The sequence below is a fragment of the Coffea eugenioides genome, chromosome 10 (genome assembly GCF_003713205.1).
Source record: "Coffea eugenioides isolate CCC68of chromosome 10, Ceug_1.0, whole genome shotgun sequence".
NCBI lineage: Eukaryota > Viridiplantae > Streptophyta > Magnoliopsida > Gentianales > Rubiaceae > Coffea > Coffea eugenioides.
Window position 1 is genome coordinate 15,185,927 of NC_040044.1, and position 16,312 is coordinate 15,202,238.

Sequence of the window (16,312 nt, forward strand, 5' to 3'; positions counted from 1 at the left end):
CTTTGGGCATTATAAGTAAATATTTAAATTAATGGCAGTTTTATTACACCAATATTATTGTATTATCATTATTATGATTATTGTATTATTTCTTATGCAAATATAACATTTAATTATCCAAGCAGTTTGATTTTATTTTTACAATTTATAAAATTTTTATCACTTATATAATATTTTTAAAACCCTAATACATCTAAATTTGAATCTAATTTTCTACAAGTCATACTTATAAATGCGAAATCTAACAAAAAAGTTAAATACAATTTTTGCAGGTCAAATTTAACAAATGCGAGCTATTTGCAAAATTTTAAATATTTGCAACATTTTTTAAAACAAAAATTAGAAGCTTTCTGCAAATAATTCCCTACCTCTCAAAAAATACCAAAATAAAAAAGATAAGAGCTCGCATTTGCTTCCTAGAAATAATTCCCTAGCTCTTAAAAAAGGAAAAAAAAAATTGAGAAGAGCTCGCATTCGTGGAATGCGAGCTCAATAACCAGAGCTCGCATTTGTGAAATTCACAAATGCGAAGACCCCCCTGACGGAAATTAAACCCAAAATCACCCCTTTTGTAGAATTTTTTTAAAATTCATCACAAAGTTGGAAATTTCTCAATAGAAATACAACTTGTCTGGATTCCTTTCACTCTCTGATATCATTACGGTTGCTTTGCGATTACAGCGGCAAAACCTGTTTTTAATGGAGAAAGATGTAGGTGAATTCCATGATTCTCCCCTATGGCTTGAAGAGGCCATGGTTGCAGCTAAAACTTTTTACTCAGAGCTCTAATTGTAGCACAGCAAATGCACTTGTTATCACTCCAAATTAGTAGCAAAGAATGTTAATAGCTTGAAACCTCAGAGGTAGTTAAGTTGCTTTGCTTTATATGCTATTGCTACTGAAACAGCAAACCTTCTGGCCGTTGCAATTTGCAGCTAGCCGTTGCAAAATCTGCCAAATAACTGTTGCATGGCACATCTGGTGCATGCAATTTTTTGTATTGCACTTACCCCCCCTCAACTTTACTAATTAGTCCAAATCATTTATTCTTCTTTGAATCTTCTACTAATACAACTTCTGCAAAGGGTAGCTATGGAATAAAAATACCTTCTCACACATGAAAATAATATTTTAATCTGATTTGGACTGGATTGTTACCACAAAATCAAAAGCAAGGGAGGTAAGTGAAATTTTGAGAACCTCAGGGGATGTCAGTGAAAGTGTCAGAAACCTCAGGGGAGGTTTCTGAAATTATCCCATAATTTTTTAGTCTCTCACTTTTAAAAGTGTAATTTTACGTCCTTTACAAATTCACATTAGTAAAATTTGATCCCTATTTAAATTTTCGATTAGTTTTTTGCCGAAATCAACCACCTGCCCTGTACGTGATCATTTTTTTAAGGACAAAATTATCAAATTAAATTTTGTATAATCTGATCCATAGTCCCTTACATTTCATAAAATGAATTTTTTCATCCTCATATTTCACAAAATGAATTTTTTCATCGCTCATTGATCATGTATACGAATAGCATTTTTTTTTTAAACTTATATATATGTCTATTTGATTTTACCTGAACAGTGCGAATAACATGTAATATATCCCTATTTAATTTTGTCTAAACATACTGTTCAGGTGAAATTAAATATATATATATATGGGTTTAAAAAAATTGTTAGTTTTTCACTCATGTTCATTTCCGTTGACTCGAAAATTGAAAATAAAGAAGACATTTAATCCTAAACACTATCGAGTGTTTATATCTAATTAAATTTTGGACAGAAAAAATAAACAAAAGAAAAGTATTACAAAAAGAAGCAAGTGATTGGCACTTTTAAATTTTAAGACAATCACATGGCAAGTAATTCAATAATTGGTCTTAAAGGTGGTGAGTAGAAACTTCAGATTTAAATTGCAATTTATTAGCATAACTATAGAATTCAAATAGGACCCATTAATTAGATGATCTTATTATACAACTCAATAAATGAATTGTTACCAAAAGAGAAAAAGCCACAAAAATTGAATAGGTTCACATGATGAAATCAAATAGATTTAGACATGGGTTTTAAATAAAATTGTTAGTTTTAAACCCATGTATTTATCTATTGAATAGCATGTGTACAACTACAAATAGCCTATTTAGGTGAAATCAAATAGAGATATATTACATGCTATTCATGCTGTTCAGGTGAAATCAAATAAATATATGCATAGGTTTTTAAAAAAAAAAAAAAAACTATTCGTACACATAGTCAATGAGGGATGAAAAAATTCATTTTGTGAAATGTGAGAAATAAATTTATGAAATGTGAAGGACAAAATAATTCATTTTATAAAATGTGAGAGACTATAGATCGGATTATGTAAAATTTAATTTGACAATTGTATTTCTTAAAAATGATCACATGCAAGACACGCAATGAATTTCAGTCAAAAACTAGTCAAAAATCTAAATAGAAATCAAATTTGACTAATATAAATTTATAAAAGAAGTAAAATTACACTTTTCAAAGCGAGAGACGAAAAAAGTTCTTTTACAAAATGCGATTGACGTTTTCAACGATTTTCCTTTCTACAACCGAAAACTGTGCAGCCAAAACTTAATTTGATAAAATGATACTTCTTGTTTCAAACTTTACACTTTCTGCAGGTTGCTCAAAGCCTCAAATCCTGTTGGCTAGTTGCTTATTCATCAAATGTGGAAGCAATATTATTTCATGTGGGCCTCCAAAATTCCTTTGCATCTGGTTAAAATTGGGTAGGCACTCGTCACAAATGTTGAGGAATTTGTCGATATTTCCATGATGATCCTTTACTCTATACGTTTCATTCTATGAAGATCCACTATATTCAAGGTTAAAGCATATATGATAATGTCAATTTGGAAGCTTCATATCAACACAAAGAGGCTCCAAAATCCAACCACCAACTCAATACTCCTGTCTTTGAAGAATCAAAACCTATGATCCCTTGGACATAGAAGAACGGAAATGACAAAAAGTTAAAAAACAGTAAATAAAAAAAGCTGATGGAATCAATGTCACTGGACTACCAGCCCTCTAAAAAATTACAGCGTAGTCCAGTTCTACTGTTCTCACCTTGCGAAAATTTGCCAACACTATCTCCAGCACTATAGCAAAACATTGACTAGGGAAAAATAACTTGTCGCATGATTAGTAATTCAATGTACTGGCACATTTTCTTTTTAATACAATCCAGCAGCTGCGAGGCTGCAACCAGATAGAGCTACTCTTGTTTCGTCCGTGTATTTGATGAATCCTCAGCTTCAGTTGATTCAGAGTGCCGAATACTAGCCTTGGCCTCTGCAAGGAATTTAGGATCTGGCTCATGCTTATGTGACGGTTCCTTCATTGCCATACAAATGTAGAATGCAATAATCACATTGACAGATATGACAGCCAGGAAACCACTCAACAATGTAACAGAATAAGGAGACAATTGAGTAGAACCTGTTAAAAAGTGGACATGTTAGTTAAAAATGGCTTATAATCACAGCAACAATGATACTGAATGCGACCAGAAGGCCAGAATGGAAAGGGCAATGGAAAACAATATACGCTGAGTTTTCAGGAGGTTAAGTAGCTTAATCACAAATCATTTAATAGTGGTCCAAGCGAGACATAAATGCAACCCAAATGCATACATTTCTAAATAATAACTGCTAAGACTCTACTTAAAACTATCTAAACGGCTTCCAACAATGAACAGATAATCCTAAACTGCAAAAGAAAAGAGGACAACCGTGAAGGATCAGAGGCTAAAACTTAGACAAATATGTATCAAAATATTAGACTTCAATGTAGAATCAGTGCCTCAGATGTTCACATATGTTCCCTGTCATATTTAACATCTTTTGAAGAATTTCAAATAAGGACAAAGAATTATGACAACAGTAATGATTTATGAACCATGTTGCATTACATTCTTTCCCCTAAATGAATCCCCCTCAAGGTAAGGGAAACCAAAAGGTTGGAAAAACAAACACAAATCATCAAGCAAAGGGGGGAAAATTTAGGCTGTAATGTCTCAATCAAAATATACCATAGCCCACCCCCACTTTAAAACTAAAGCCACTTCTCAACAGCAAGACATATAGTCAGTAATTAACAAATTTAATTTTGAAATACTACCTTACCTGTAACGAACATCAAAGTCAAACCACATGTAGCAAGAACAATACTAACGTAAAACCATCACTCATGTGAAAAACCACCATTTAGCCTCCCCTAGATAGAATCTCTAAAACGGACTTGACTAATATTATTGCCGTGCAGCATAGCCGAAGGACAAGCATTCAAACTCCCCACTTCCCATGGCCTTACATTTCATAGCAATTCCAGTAACATGACAGTCAACCAAAAATTGACCAGTCAAATCCTTCACAAGACACTACATTACCGATGAACTCGTGAAAGCACAGTTCATTACCTATAATACTTAACAGTATAAATTTAACATTCTACCTCCTTCCTTTGCAAATATGCCTCCTTCCTTTGCAAATAGGCACAACCTTTTTCTGTCTTAAACAGTTCATCTTTCTACCTGATTTGATTTTCCTCCACGAAAAACTAATGAAGTTAAAATTCTGTAGGTCCCAGATAAAACAAGGACTACATCTTAGCACATTGCGAACAGCTCAGCCTTTGTCACTTCAATTCAATGATGACACTTTCTGGCTGTTAAACACCTATTTTTCTGGCAGAGATAAAGTGCCCTTGTCACGAGTGGCAGACAGGTATTCCTTCTGCCAAAGATGCACCTCAGAATTCCATAGTAATAAAATTTACACTTAGTTGAAAAAGAGCAGGTTGTCTACAGTTTTTTAGTCAACATATCTCTGAATAACTAGCATTTTCAAAGCCCTAAAACTTCATAACCCCTAGAAATCAAGTTTTGTAAAATGCCTCTTTCAAGAACAGATTGTGGGGAAAATCTAGACCGACACTTGTCACTGTTTTCAGACTATAAGCAGTCAAAAGCAGCTATTTTCAGCAAGTCTGTAATAGAAAATGGCTAAATATAAAAGAAGCATGAAGCTGCTAAGAACCACTTACCAGGAAACAAATTATGGTTGAAACCATATAAAATAGCAACAGGAGCAGCCCACATAAACATAGACGCAATAACAAATTTTTGTATTACTCCCACCATGGTACCTTCTTCCTGTAAATGCTATGCAGTGTCAAATTAAAGTGCAAAATGAACCAAGTCTTTCATTGAAAGTTTTCACAGTAAACATCAAAACGTGCAACAAATCAAATAAGCATTAACAGGTATTCACAAAATTATTTAACTGTTATCATGTGAGATCCATCCTTGAAAACATCAGTTGCAAATTTTACAAATAAATATGAGAAAAGGAATCGTATAACCAGGGAATGTCAATAGGGACTCCAAGGTAATACAACAATTATCAAAGCGCTCTATTAACAAGTTTGTGTAATTGATTACTATAAATTAATATCAAATATTATGACAAGAAGGTTTCTCAGTGACAACCTCATTTTCATGCCTTGTTATGGACAGCTTTTTCTTTTTAAAGCAAATTCCTGATTATCTGTGTAATTTCAAGAACATTTTATTCTTTTAAACCTTTCAAAAAGCTAAAAGCTGGAATAAACACCAATGTGCAACAAATCAAATAGCCATCACCAAGTATTCACAAAACTTTTAACTCTTATTAATGTGAGATCCATCCTTGAAAACAACAAATAAATATGATAGAAGGAATCGTATAACCAGGGAATGTCAAAAGGGACTCCAAGGCGATACAACAATTATCAAAGCGCTCTATTAACAAGTTTGTGCAATTGATACTAAAAATTAATATCAAATATCATGAGAAGAAGGTTTCTCAGTGACAACCTCATTTTCATGCCTTGTTATGGACAGCTTTTCTTTTTAAAGCAAATTACTGATTATCTGTGTAATTTCAAGAACATTTTATTCTTTTAAATCTTTCAAAAAGCTAAAAGCTGTAATAAGCACCATCAGAATCAATTTTTCTTTGACTTAGTAAGCTAAAATTAAAAGCTCTAATCAATTGAAAGCACCTCAAAACAGGTTTTAGCCGGGAAAGCAACAATGAGAGAGCTGTGGACGTACCAAAATGGGTAGAAGTTTGGCTAGTATTGAGGGAAAGCAGGATTGGGAGCCTCAAATCAGAAATGTATGTGTGGTAAGGATTTGCCAGTGAAGAAGGAAGCACAAATTTATAAATAAAAAATAATGGAAAGAATGAAAAGATATGATGGACAGTAAGAAAGATTTTGTTATTCCCCTCAAGGTACACCATATATGCATGAATGTTTATGCAGATGTGTGTGCTTTGATTTTCCATCTATTTTGAATCACATGAAAATATATTACCAATCAAATAAATGGATTACTTTTTCATGTCAATGTAGTGACTTTCTTAGGAGAAGAAAGCAGTACAAGTAAGTGAATTGTGTTTATTGTAAATTGAAACTGCTAGCTTTTATACCATTTCAGAATTTGAGTTTGCACTCTACTTTGCAGGATGAGGAAATCTTTTTTTTTTTTTGTCTAGAATATCCCAAAGTGTTACAAATTCAATGAGTTTCCATGTAAAGCATGCTTTACAGTTCAAGCATCATTTTGCATAATCCTTTACAGTAATCTTCTAAAAGGAAAGGAATTAACCTTCTCTCTGGAACTCTTAAAGGAATAAGTTCATAATCATGTAGTGTAACTTATATTTCCTGAGCACCTCTCCATATTTAAGGTGGTATAAAATAAGGTGCTGACACAAAATGGTAGTATGGTCTACCCTGTCTAGAAAAATACAGAACAATGGTGCTATAAGCAAGTGCCAACTAAAACCAATCCCTCTATCAATACAATCATATATTCGTATGCCATCTAATTCAATTCATTATTGTTTTCCTTCAAAGAAATAATTCCATCATAAAAAATTTCCTGAAAGCTATTCAATGCAAATATTATCATACCATTTGACACCAAAAATTTCAATTTCAGTGTCTTTATACCACCTCGGGTTAATTAGTACATATACTGATTTTCAAGACATATATTTTTCATTCCTTTCCAACAATGTTAAAAAAGTTTACACAATCCAAATTAATGGGAGAACTTTTTAACCTACACTAAATCATTTGGTAACTCCACATGACTAATATACAATCCATATCCATTTTCTAACTCCTCAACTCACCTAAAAAAGTTCGAAACTTCCCCTAACCTAACCCAATCAAGCTAAAAATTTCCAAATACACCATCAACAAATGAAGTTTTTGGAGAAAAAAAATAACCTTTACACAATAGAAATCATTATGCACAGAAAAGCTGCCTCCTTGACAACAATTCAACTCACCCAGCAATTCAATAAAACCTAAAAAATTAAAAGCGGTCCTGTATTCAATCTTCAAACCAATTTCCTTCAAAAAAAAAAATAAAAACCTAATATTGATAGTCGTGTTGCATAATTACATACATGCATGAACGAACCTGAGGTTGCTGCCAAGAGGCTGAATTGAAGGAGAGTGATCTCGATGAGAGAGAAGTCCGGACCGTGTGGTCAATGGTAGTTGGAAAAAAGAAAAACACAGTTCGGATAATTCAAATCAACTTAATTGTGGCAGCGGCAGAGCGATGTGCCGGAAGTCATCTGCAATTCTTTTATAGTCCGACTAAAAGCTTAGGGCTTAGGAGCTTTGAAAGAGACTAGGAGAGAAACACCGTACCATGCACAGTTAATATATGCCTATTGCCCAGTTATGCCCTGCAAAATTGTAAATTATTGTGATGGTCAATGTTGAATTATTCAGGGCAGTATAATTAGTGACAAAATTGTTGATTAAAAGAATTTAGTGAAAGTTGCAATGCGGTGTCATTCAAAAAACAACTAACCATAACAGAACAAAAATTAGGAGCTACATAACTGGCCTATATACACTATATTATATGATATACTGGAACTAAAGATGTCCACTATTTAAAATGCCAAGGTACATATTGTCTGGATCCACAAACAAAGCAAATTAATTTTCACCATAAATCCACATACATAAAACAGACATTAAAATTACTCCAATCTTGAATCTCAAAACAAAGCCAAAACAGCATTCTAATCATGATCATGCAGATAAAAGCAATAGGCCTTCTTTCTTTCTCCCAGTTTTTTTTTCTCCCATTGGTGAGCAAAAAATTGGGACTTCATAGGTGATCCACTTAGCATTTTGTAGAAAGTTCCAAGTTTTTGATATTCTACCTCAAAAACAAAATACTTCACTAATTACAAAGTCACACAAGGTCACAATAGCTTATGCAAGTTCTTAAATAACCCTATATCAGATTGACTCTATTTGTATTAGCTGTTTTGGGAGTGTTTTTCAAATATTTCACTTTAGCAGTGTATATGAAAAAAAATTTACTGTAAATGTTTTTTTGTGATGTTTTTAGATGCATTTTTTGGATATATTTTGGGGTATTTTTAAAATTTAAAATTTTTCTAATATTTTTTAAAAATTACCACCACCACCCCCTCCCTTCTCCTCCCTCTCTTTCTTCATCCTCCCTCTTTTTCTTCCTCCTCCTCCCCTCCTCTTCCATCTCTTTCCTCCTCCCTTTCTTTCCTCCGCTCCTCCCTTCCCCTTCCCCTCCCTTTCCCCACCATGGCTCACCCCTCCCCTTCCCCCTAGATCCAGCCAAGGCCAGATTGAGGCTTCTGGTCATGACATTGCGGCCAGATTGCAGTCCTTCTAGTCGAGATTTTGCTGCGGCCAGATCATTGCCTCTAGTCGAGACCAGATTTAAAGGGGAAGGGGAGGGGTAGGGTGGGGTGAGGCGGGAAAGGGAGGAGGGGTGGAGGACGAGGGAGGGAGAGGAAAGAGGAAAATGGAGGGGGATGGTGGCGGTGATGGGTAGTGTTAACGAAGTTTTGGATGGAAATATTTCACTACTTCATTGAGAGAAAATGTTACATATATATACATGCACTAACACCTCTATGTTAAGAAAGTTAACTGTCAATCAGCTAGAGTACTATAATTAAACTATCCCAATAATCAAGCTATTCATATAATTAAGCTATCCCTATAATCAAGCTATTCCTATAATTACGCTATCCCAATAATCAAGCTATTCAAAATAAATTCTTATATTTAATTCTGTAACACTCCCCCTCAAGCTGGAGTATAGATGTTGCTCATGCCCAACTTGTTACAAAATTAATCAACTCGAACCCCATGTAGAGCCTTCGTAAAGAGATCTCCCAATTGTTCTCCAGTCCTTACAAATCCTGTAGAAATCAAACCCTACTGTATTTTCTCACGAACAAAATGACAATCTATTTCGATGTGTTTTGTTCGCTCATGAAATACGGGATTGGATGCAATATGAAGAGCCGCTTGGTTATCACACCACAATTTTGCAGGCATTGAGGTTTTGAGACCTACTTCAGTTAGAAGTTGATTTATCCACATGATTTCACATATCGATTGTGCCATAGCTCTATATTCTGACTTTGCACTTGATCGCGAGACAACATTCTGCGTCTTACTCTTCCATGAGACCAGGTTTCCTCTAACAAAAACACAAAATCCAGTTGTGGATCTTCGATCTGCCTTGGATCCTGTCCAATCAGCATCTGAAAAACACTCAATCCTAGTATGACCATGATTTTTATACAGAATACCATGTCTAGGAGCTCCTTTTAAATAATACAAAATTTGTTCTACAGCTGCCCAATGATTAACAGTAGGATTAGACATATATTGACTAACAACACTAACTGAATACGCGATATCTGGACAAGTCACTGTAAGATAATTCAACTTTCCAACCAATCTTCTATACCTCCCAGGATCTTCTAACAATTCACCTTCTTTTGTGAGCTGCAAGTTAGGAATCATTGGGGTACTAATTGGTTTAGCCCCCAATTTTCCCGTTTCAGATAGTAAGTCAAGAACATATTTTCTTTGGGACAGAAATATCCCCTTCCTACTCTTTACTACCTCAATACCCAAAAAATACTTTAACAGTCCCAAATCCTTTGTCTGAAATTGACTATGGAGAAAAGTTTTAAGAGATGAAATACCGGCAGCATCATTCCCAGTGATAACAATATCATCCACATATACTACCAACAAAATAATACCAGTTTCAGACTGTTTGTAGAAAACAGAATGATCAAATTTGCTTTTCTGCATCCCAAACCTTTCAACTGCTAGACTAAACTTTCCAAACCAAGCACGAGGACTTTGTTTCAGTCCATACAAGGATTTCCAAAAATGACAAACCTTCCCAGACTCCCCCTGAACAACAAACCCTGGTGGTTGCTCCATATAAACTTCCTCTTGGAGGTCTCCATGAAGAAAGTTATTCTTGATATCTAGTTGATGCAAAGGCCAATTATGAGTGGCTGTCATAGAAATAAATAACCTGACAGATGTTAACTTAGCAACAAGGGAAAAAGTGTCAGAATAATCCTCTCTATAGATTTGGGCATAGCCTTTGACAACAAGGCGAGCTTTCAACCGAGCAACCGACCCAACAGGATTGAATTTAACTGTAAAAACCCACTTACTCCCTATAGCCTTCTTCCCTGCAGGTAAATTTACTAAGTTCCAAGTATCATTACCATCTAGAGCATTCATCTCCTCTATCATAGCATTACGCTATCCGGAATAGGATAGGGCTTCATAAACAGTTTTAGAAGGAAGATAGAATCAATAGATGCAATAAAGGAACAAGAAGAGGTGGGTAAATGATTATAAGATACACACGAAGACACATGATAAGTGCATTGACGCTTACCTTTGCGAAGAGCAATAAGAAGATCATCACTTGAGACAGGATCTGGTAACGAAGGAACTGGTTCAGGGCATGCATCAGGAGGCTTTTGTTGTCGAGAATATACCTGAGTAATTGAAGGTTTAACAGGGGAAGAACTTGAAGATATGACAGTATAGATTAACAAATCATCATCCTCCTCCTGACATGAATGAGATGAGAATGGGGTAAAAGGCGTATTTTCAAGAAAAGTAACATCAACTGACACAATGTACCTGTCGAGACTAGGACAATAACATCTATATCCTTTTCGGATACGAGAATAACCAAGAAAAATACATTTCAATGATTTGGGGTCTAATTTAGTGACTTGGGGACGAGAGTCGCGGACAAAACATGTACACCCAAAGATTTTAGTTTCGATGGGAAACAAAGGTCTATTTGGAAAAAGAGTATTATAAGGAGTCCCACCATTTAGAACACATGAAGGCAGACGATTGACTAGAAAGCAAGTTGTGGACACTGCATCAGCCCAAAAATATTTAGGAACATGCATTTGAAATGATAAAGCTCTTGCAGTTTTGAGCAAATGTCTATTCTTTCGTTCTGCGACCCCGTTTTGGGATAGTATATCCACACAAGAGATTTGATGAATAATGCCATTTTGCACCATATAAGATTGAAAAGGTGGGAATAAATATTCTTTGGCATTGTCACTTCGTAATATTTGTACAGAACGCTTAAATTGAGTCTTAACCTCAGCACAAAAAGCACAAAAATGAGAAAACAACTCTGACCGATTTTTCATTAAATATAACCAAGTCATGCGAGAATGGTCATCGACAAAAGTAACAAAATACTCGAATCTAGTTTTAGAAATGACTGGACTAGGTCCCCAGACATCTGAATGAACTAATGCAAAAGGAGCATCCGCTCGTTCATTGACTCTAGAACTCAGATTAACACGATGATGTTTGGCAAACTGACAAGACTCACAATCTAATGAAGACAAACTCTGAAATTGTGAACAAAGTGTCTTTAACAACGGGAGAGAAGGATGACCCAGCCTACAATGTGCTTCAAATGGAGTTACAATTTCAGAACAAGCTATGGACTTTGGTATCTGTGTGTCAAGGATGTAAATGTGAAGACTCACAAAATTTATCTATTTTAAACTCCTGTTACGTGCTTATTTAAATATTTAATTGTCTGTTTGCCCCGAATATTAATTTCTAAACTTTTTAGACCTAATTACATGAATCTATAGCTTAGTTATATTTTTTAAAGTGACTTGTTTCAAAATTTAATTTTTGAAAGTTCGTTAAGTGAGAATAGTGAATGCGCGTTTGGAGACAATAACCGATTTGAGGATACAATAAGCTTGAAAAATTGGAAACTTGTACATTAGTCTTAAAATAGGTATTTTTATGTTTAAGTGTTCAAGTGTTAGATAGTTATACTAATGTTATAAGAATTTCTTGAAAATTCCACTTTATCGCGCACAAATCGGAAGTAAGCGTTTTTACGCGCGCGATTAATTGAGGGGTTTTAAACATTTATTTTTAGACCATTAAGAGTGAATAATAATAGTATGAATGTAAGTGCATTAGAGGTTTAGTGCACTAGTGCAACAAACCCGAGAGGATTTGGGCGCGAAACGCGCGTGAACGCGCACTATTCCCGGTTGACTTTTGGGACAAATCTTGGCCACAAATTCTCAAGCTTCCTCAAGAAGCTACAACACTCTCTACACTCTCTTTTCTCTCTCTTGGTGGCCGGCCAAAACAGCAAGGAAGGAGGAAGAAAAGCTTCACCATTTTCACTCCAAATCTTTGCACCAATCTTTCTCCATTTCATCTCAAAATCACACTACACTTTGCTAACCACTTGGAGACCACCTCAAGCTAGAAAAAGGGCTTGCTTTCCACGGTTTTTTTTTTTGAGTTTCAAGAGGCCAAAATTTCTATCTTGATCATCCAAAGACGTAAGTGACGATCAACCCTCAAATTCTTGGTTTATGGAAGCTACCTTGCACTTATAAGCTCATATAGTCATGTGGGTAGCTTTATTTTTGTTGAAAATTGGATGTGTGGGATCTATGAACTCCCACTTTGATTTGATGGACTGATTTTGTGAGTTTTGATGTTAATAATGTTGGATTAATGCTTAAATTAGTAGAAATGAGTGATATTATGAATGAAAGCTCAAAGGAAGTGAAGGGGAGAATTTTTCCATTTCTGCCCCTGTGAATGTCGTGACCTTTAGAGCAATGTTTTGAAGTTCTATTGACTTGTTTATGATGTGTATATGTTGTATGGGTTGTGTGGAAGGTTTCCACAAAAAATTACGTGATTTGGATGGCCAAATATGGTGATTTCGAAAGTTTATTCAAAACTGGAATTTTTCCCTTATTGCACTGGCAGTGCTTTTCAAACAGCTATAACATTTTGTTCCAACATCGAAATCGAGTGCCGTTTGTAGCATTGGAAACTAGACATTCCCAATTTTCCAACGGTATAAAATACACGTCATGATTCCACCTGAGTAATCCAAACCAATTATTTGAACGTGACTGTCCTGTTTCGCTAATTCCCTGGAAGCTCTGTTTTGAGCAGCGAATTGATGCTCAAATGTGAGCTAATTGTGAACAGATTTTGCGAATGATTTCTTCTGAGAAATTGTAGCTTTATGAATCTAGTTTTCAACTCCATCAACCACGCTCAATTCCAAGTTGAATTGAGTGAGTTGTCGCCAAAGTTCGAAACTGATTTAGGGATTGAAAACCCTCTTTTGGCTAGTTGATGCCTTAACCTTGATTGGGACTTGTTGTTTCAAAATTCTTGGTGTTAATCACCTATCAAACACATCTTGGATACTTCTTAGACATTGTCTACCTAAATGAACCAGATTTCAGATGTTTTCATTGGCCGAATATTTAGAAAAGGAGAATTTGCATACAAGGCAGATTTGCCTTGGAAACTTGTGGGATTTTAACAATTTTGTTAACTGACTTTCCGTACATATTTTTCTATGAAATTTTACAATGGAATAGCCCTTATATGGTAGTGTAACACTGCTAAATTTGGCGCCATTCCGAGTCCGTTTCGATATTCAACCAAAGTTCCAACGGTCATGAATTAAATCTGGAATTTGGCCTAACTGTCTCACTTTTTAGTAACTTTGAGCAGCCATATCCTGGTGCTCGAAACTTCAATTCTTGTTCTGCTTATTGTGTTGAAAACTTTGATTGTAACTCTAATTGAGTTCCAAATTTTAGAGGCTAGTTCGCATTGTGTGAATTTTGCCAAATTTCCAAACTTTGTCAGAAATCAACCCAAATCTATCCTAACTTTCCAAAACAGCAACTTTGGGCCAAATTTCGAATATCTTCCATTTGGAATCATTGAAAGGTGTCTTCTAAAAACATTTTAATACTTTGGAAGTAGTTTCCAAAGGTACCAAGTTTTCAAATTTTGGACTTGTAGAGAGTGAGATACAATTTTTCAAAGTAGGTGTAGCAAATCTGAAAATTCCTAACTTAAAAGAAATGGAGTTTTTCAAACTCATCTTTTTCCTTCGATATCACTTGATCGTTTTACACTTGATTTCAAAGATGAAAATCAGATTTCGCTTGTGTTATAAAACCCCACTTTTGAGCTTCGATTTTCGAGTAATTAAGGCTCATTTTCGTAAAATTTTCTTAGATTGTACAAGTGTGCAATCTTCCTTGATAATTGGAGTTTATAAGTGATAGTTCATTATTAATTACTCAGCCACTCAAGAGGACCTCCAAGAGGATCTCACGGGAGACACCTAATCAATCGCTTGTACTTGCTACTTGAATCACTCGGTGAGTGTCAAGTGTATGAATACTTGATACATGCTTAATTGCTATAATTGATTGGAGATTTTGAAAATGGAGGCGAGTGTGTACTTTACTGCACTCATTCTTATTTGAAATAAATGAATTATTAATGACTTGATTGAATGAAATGAAATGATTAAATGCTTGAATGAAATGAAATTGTATGCTATGGCTGCATACGTCGTTGGAATGAATCTTCTCGACTCTCAAATGTACATGGGGACGCCTAAACTCATAGGCCGACCTTGGGACTCGAGCCGGCATGGGGTTGGTCGGGACCCTCGGTGAGCCATAAGAATAACATGACAAGCTTGATCTATTGAAGAGATCTTACTTGGCCTACTCGTGCAGTAGCGCCTTTATCGTCGTTCAGGCCGGGTGGGGGTTTGTAAGGTGGACGGATATGAGAAGTAAGTGGAGTTCTACGGATTGAAAATATCGACCCGGTTGATGGAGAGTCATCACGGGAAGATATACGAATGAAATTTGCAAAGTAAGTGGAAATTAGCTCCTGAGAGTTACCATATCCTTGAATTGTTTCTGTTTACTTTTCTCGCTCGAATTATTATTTATTGCAATATTATTGCTCTACTTGTTAAATTGAGATTGTTACTTGAACAGCGTGCCTGCATGTGTGTTCTTGGCCTCACGAAAATTTTGCTCACCATGTAGTTTTATTTTTCTTAACAGGAAAGGATCAGAAGTGAATCTCGGAGAAATCCCTTTTGAATGTACGTTTGTATTAGGGTTTTCAATGTATTTGGCTAGACTCTGAATTATTGCATATTTTGGGATTTGATGTAACCTTTGTGAACTTGATGTAAGGATTGGATACTTGACGTTTTTTGGAATCCGTGATGTAAGTTTGAATGTTAGTTATAGGAGTGACCTCCCTTTTCTTACTTATATCATTGTGATGGCTGGTATTTCATTAAACTTGAACGGAATTTGTCTTGAGTCTTGACGAGAGTTGGGCAAGCGTCTCGCGGATACCTTTTGGTTCGCCTTAGGAAGAAGTGGGGGCGTCACAGTTGGTATCAGAGTGCTAGGTTAGAGATCTATTTGGAAGTTATATTAAAAACCTTATCTTTAAGATTTGAAATAGGATGACTCAGTCATACCTTAAGTGATACTTGGGCAAGTTAGTGACTAAGTTGGTCATGCATTAAGCGACATTCGTGCGAGTTAGTGATTAAGTTTCTAACCTGAAAAGTGTAGTTGTTTTGCAGGGATGAAAAATGGAAATGGAACTCCGGTAGCTAATGGAAATGACCACGCTAATGGTCATATAGAGCCTTCTAGGCCTATTTACTACCAAACTCTTGATAGAGGGGCTCGCGTGCGTTACTCATCTGCCAATAGGTATCTCCGATGTTCGTGTAGATTGATCTTCGCCTACCCGAACCATCTCGTGCTAGCTTTGGACGACGAGCGTCGTCAGTTGGTGAATCTCAACCGAGATTTGCAGGAGAAGGTAGATGAGCTTAGACAGATGGTTGGCGCTCAGGGTAAGAGGGTCGCTGAGCTCGAGGAGACATTGGAGGGTGAGGTGGCAATGGCTGCAGTTACTCGTGAGGAGCTCCAGAGAACTAGGGCTCGACTTACTAGATTAGGAGTGGAGGTCTGTGATCTTGGCTGATGCCACTAAG

At 35.6% G+C, this 16,312-nt stretch overlaps 1 protein-coding gene across 4 annotated transcripts; it reads right to left on the minus strand.

Moving 5' to 3' along the window:
• Positions 1–2,875: 2,875 nt before the first annotated feature.
• Positions 2,876–7,781, minus strand: LOC113749479. Of its 4 annotated transcripts, XM_027293235.1 has the most exons (4): positions 7,514–7,781; positions 6,131–6,180; positions 5,080–5,188; positions 2,876–3,474 (listed from the first exon to the last, which is right to left on the minus strand). In XM_027293235.1, the coding sequence occupies exons 3-4, from the start codon at positions 5,174–5,176 to the stop codon at positions 3,251–3,253; spliced, it is 321 nt and encodes a 106-aa protein (XP_027149036.1). In that variant the 5' UTR covers positions 5,177–5,188; positions 6,131–6,180; positions 7,514–7,781; the 3' UTR covers positions 2,876–3,250. The 4 variants fall into 4 exon arrangements, with proteins under 4 accessions (XP_027149036.1, XP_027149037.1, XP_027149034.1 ...); XM_027293236.1 differs by lacking the exon at positions 6,131–6,180 and having other exon boundaries at positions 7,504–7,781; XM_027293233.1 differs by lacking the exon at positions 6,131–6,180 and having other exon boundaries at positions 7,500–7,781.
• Between the last annotated feature and the right edge of the window lie 8,531 nt (positions 7,782–16,312).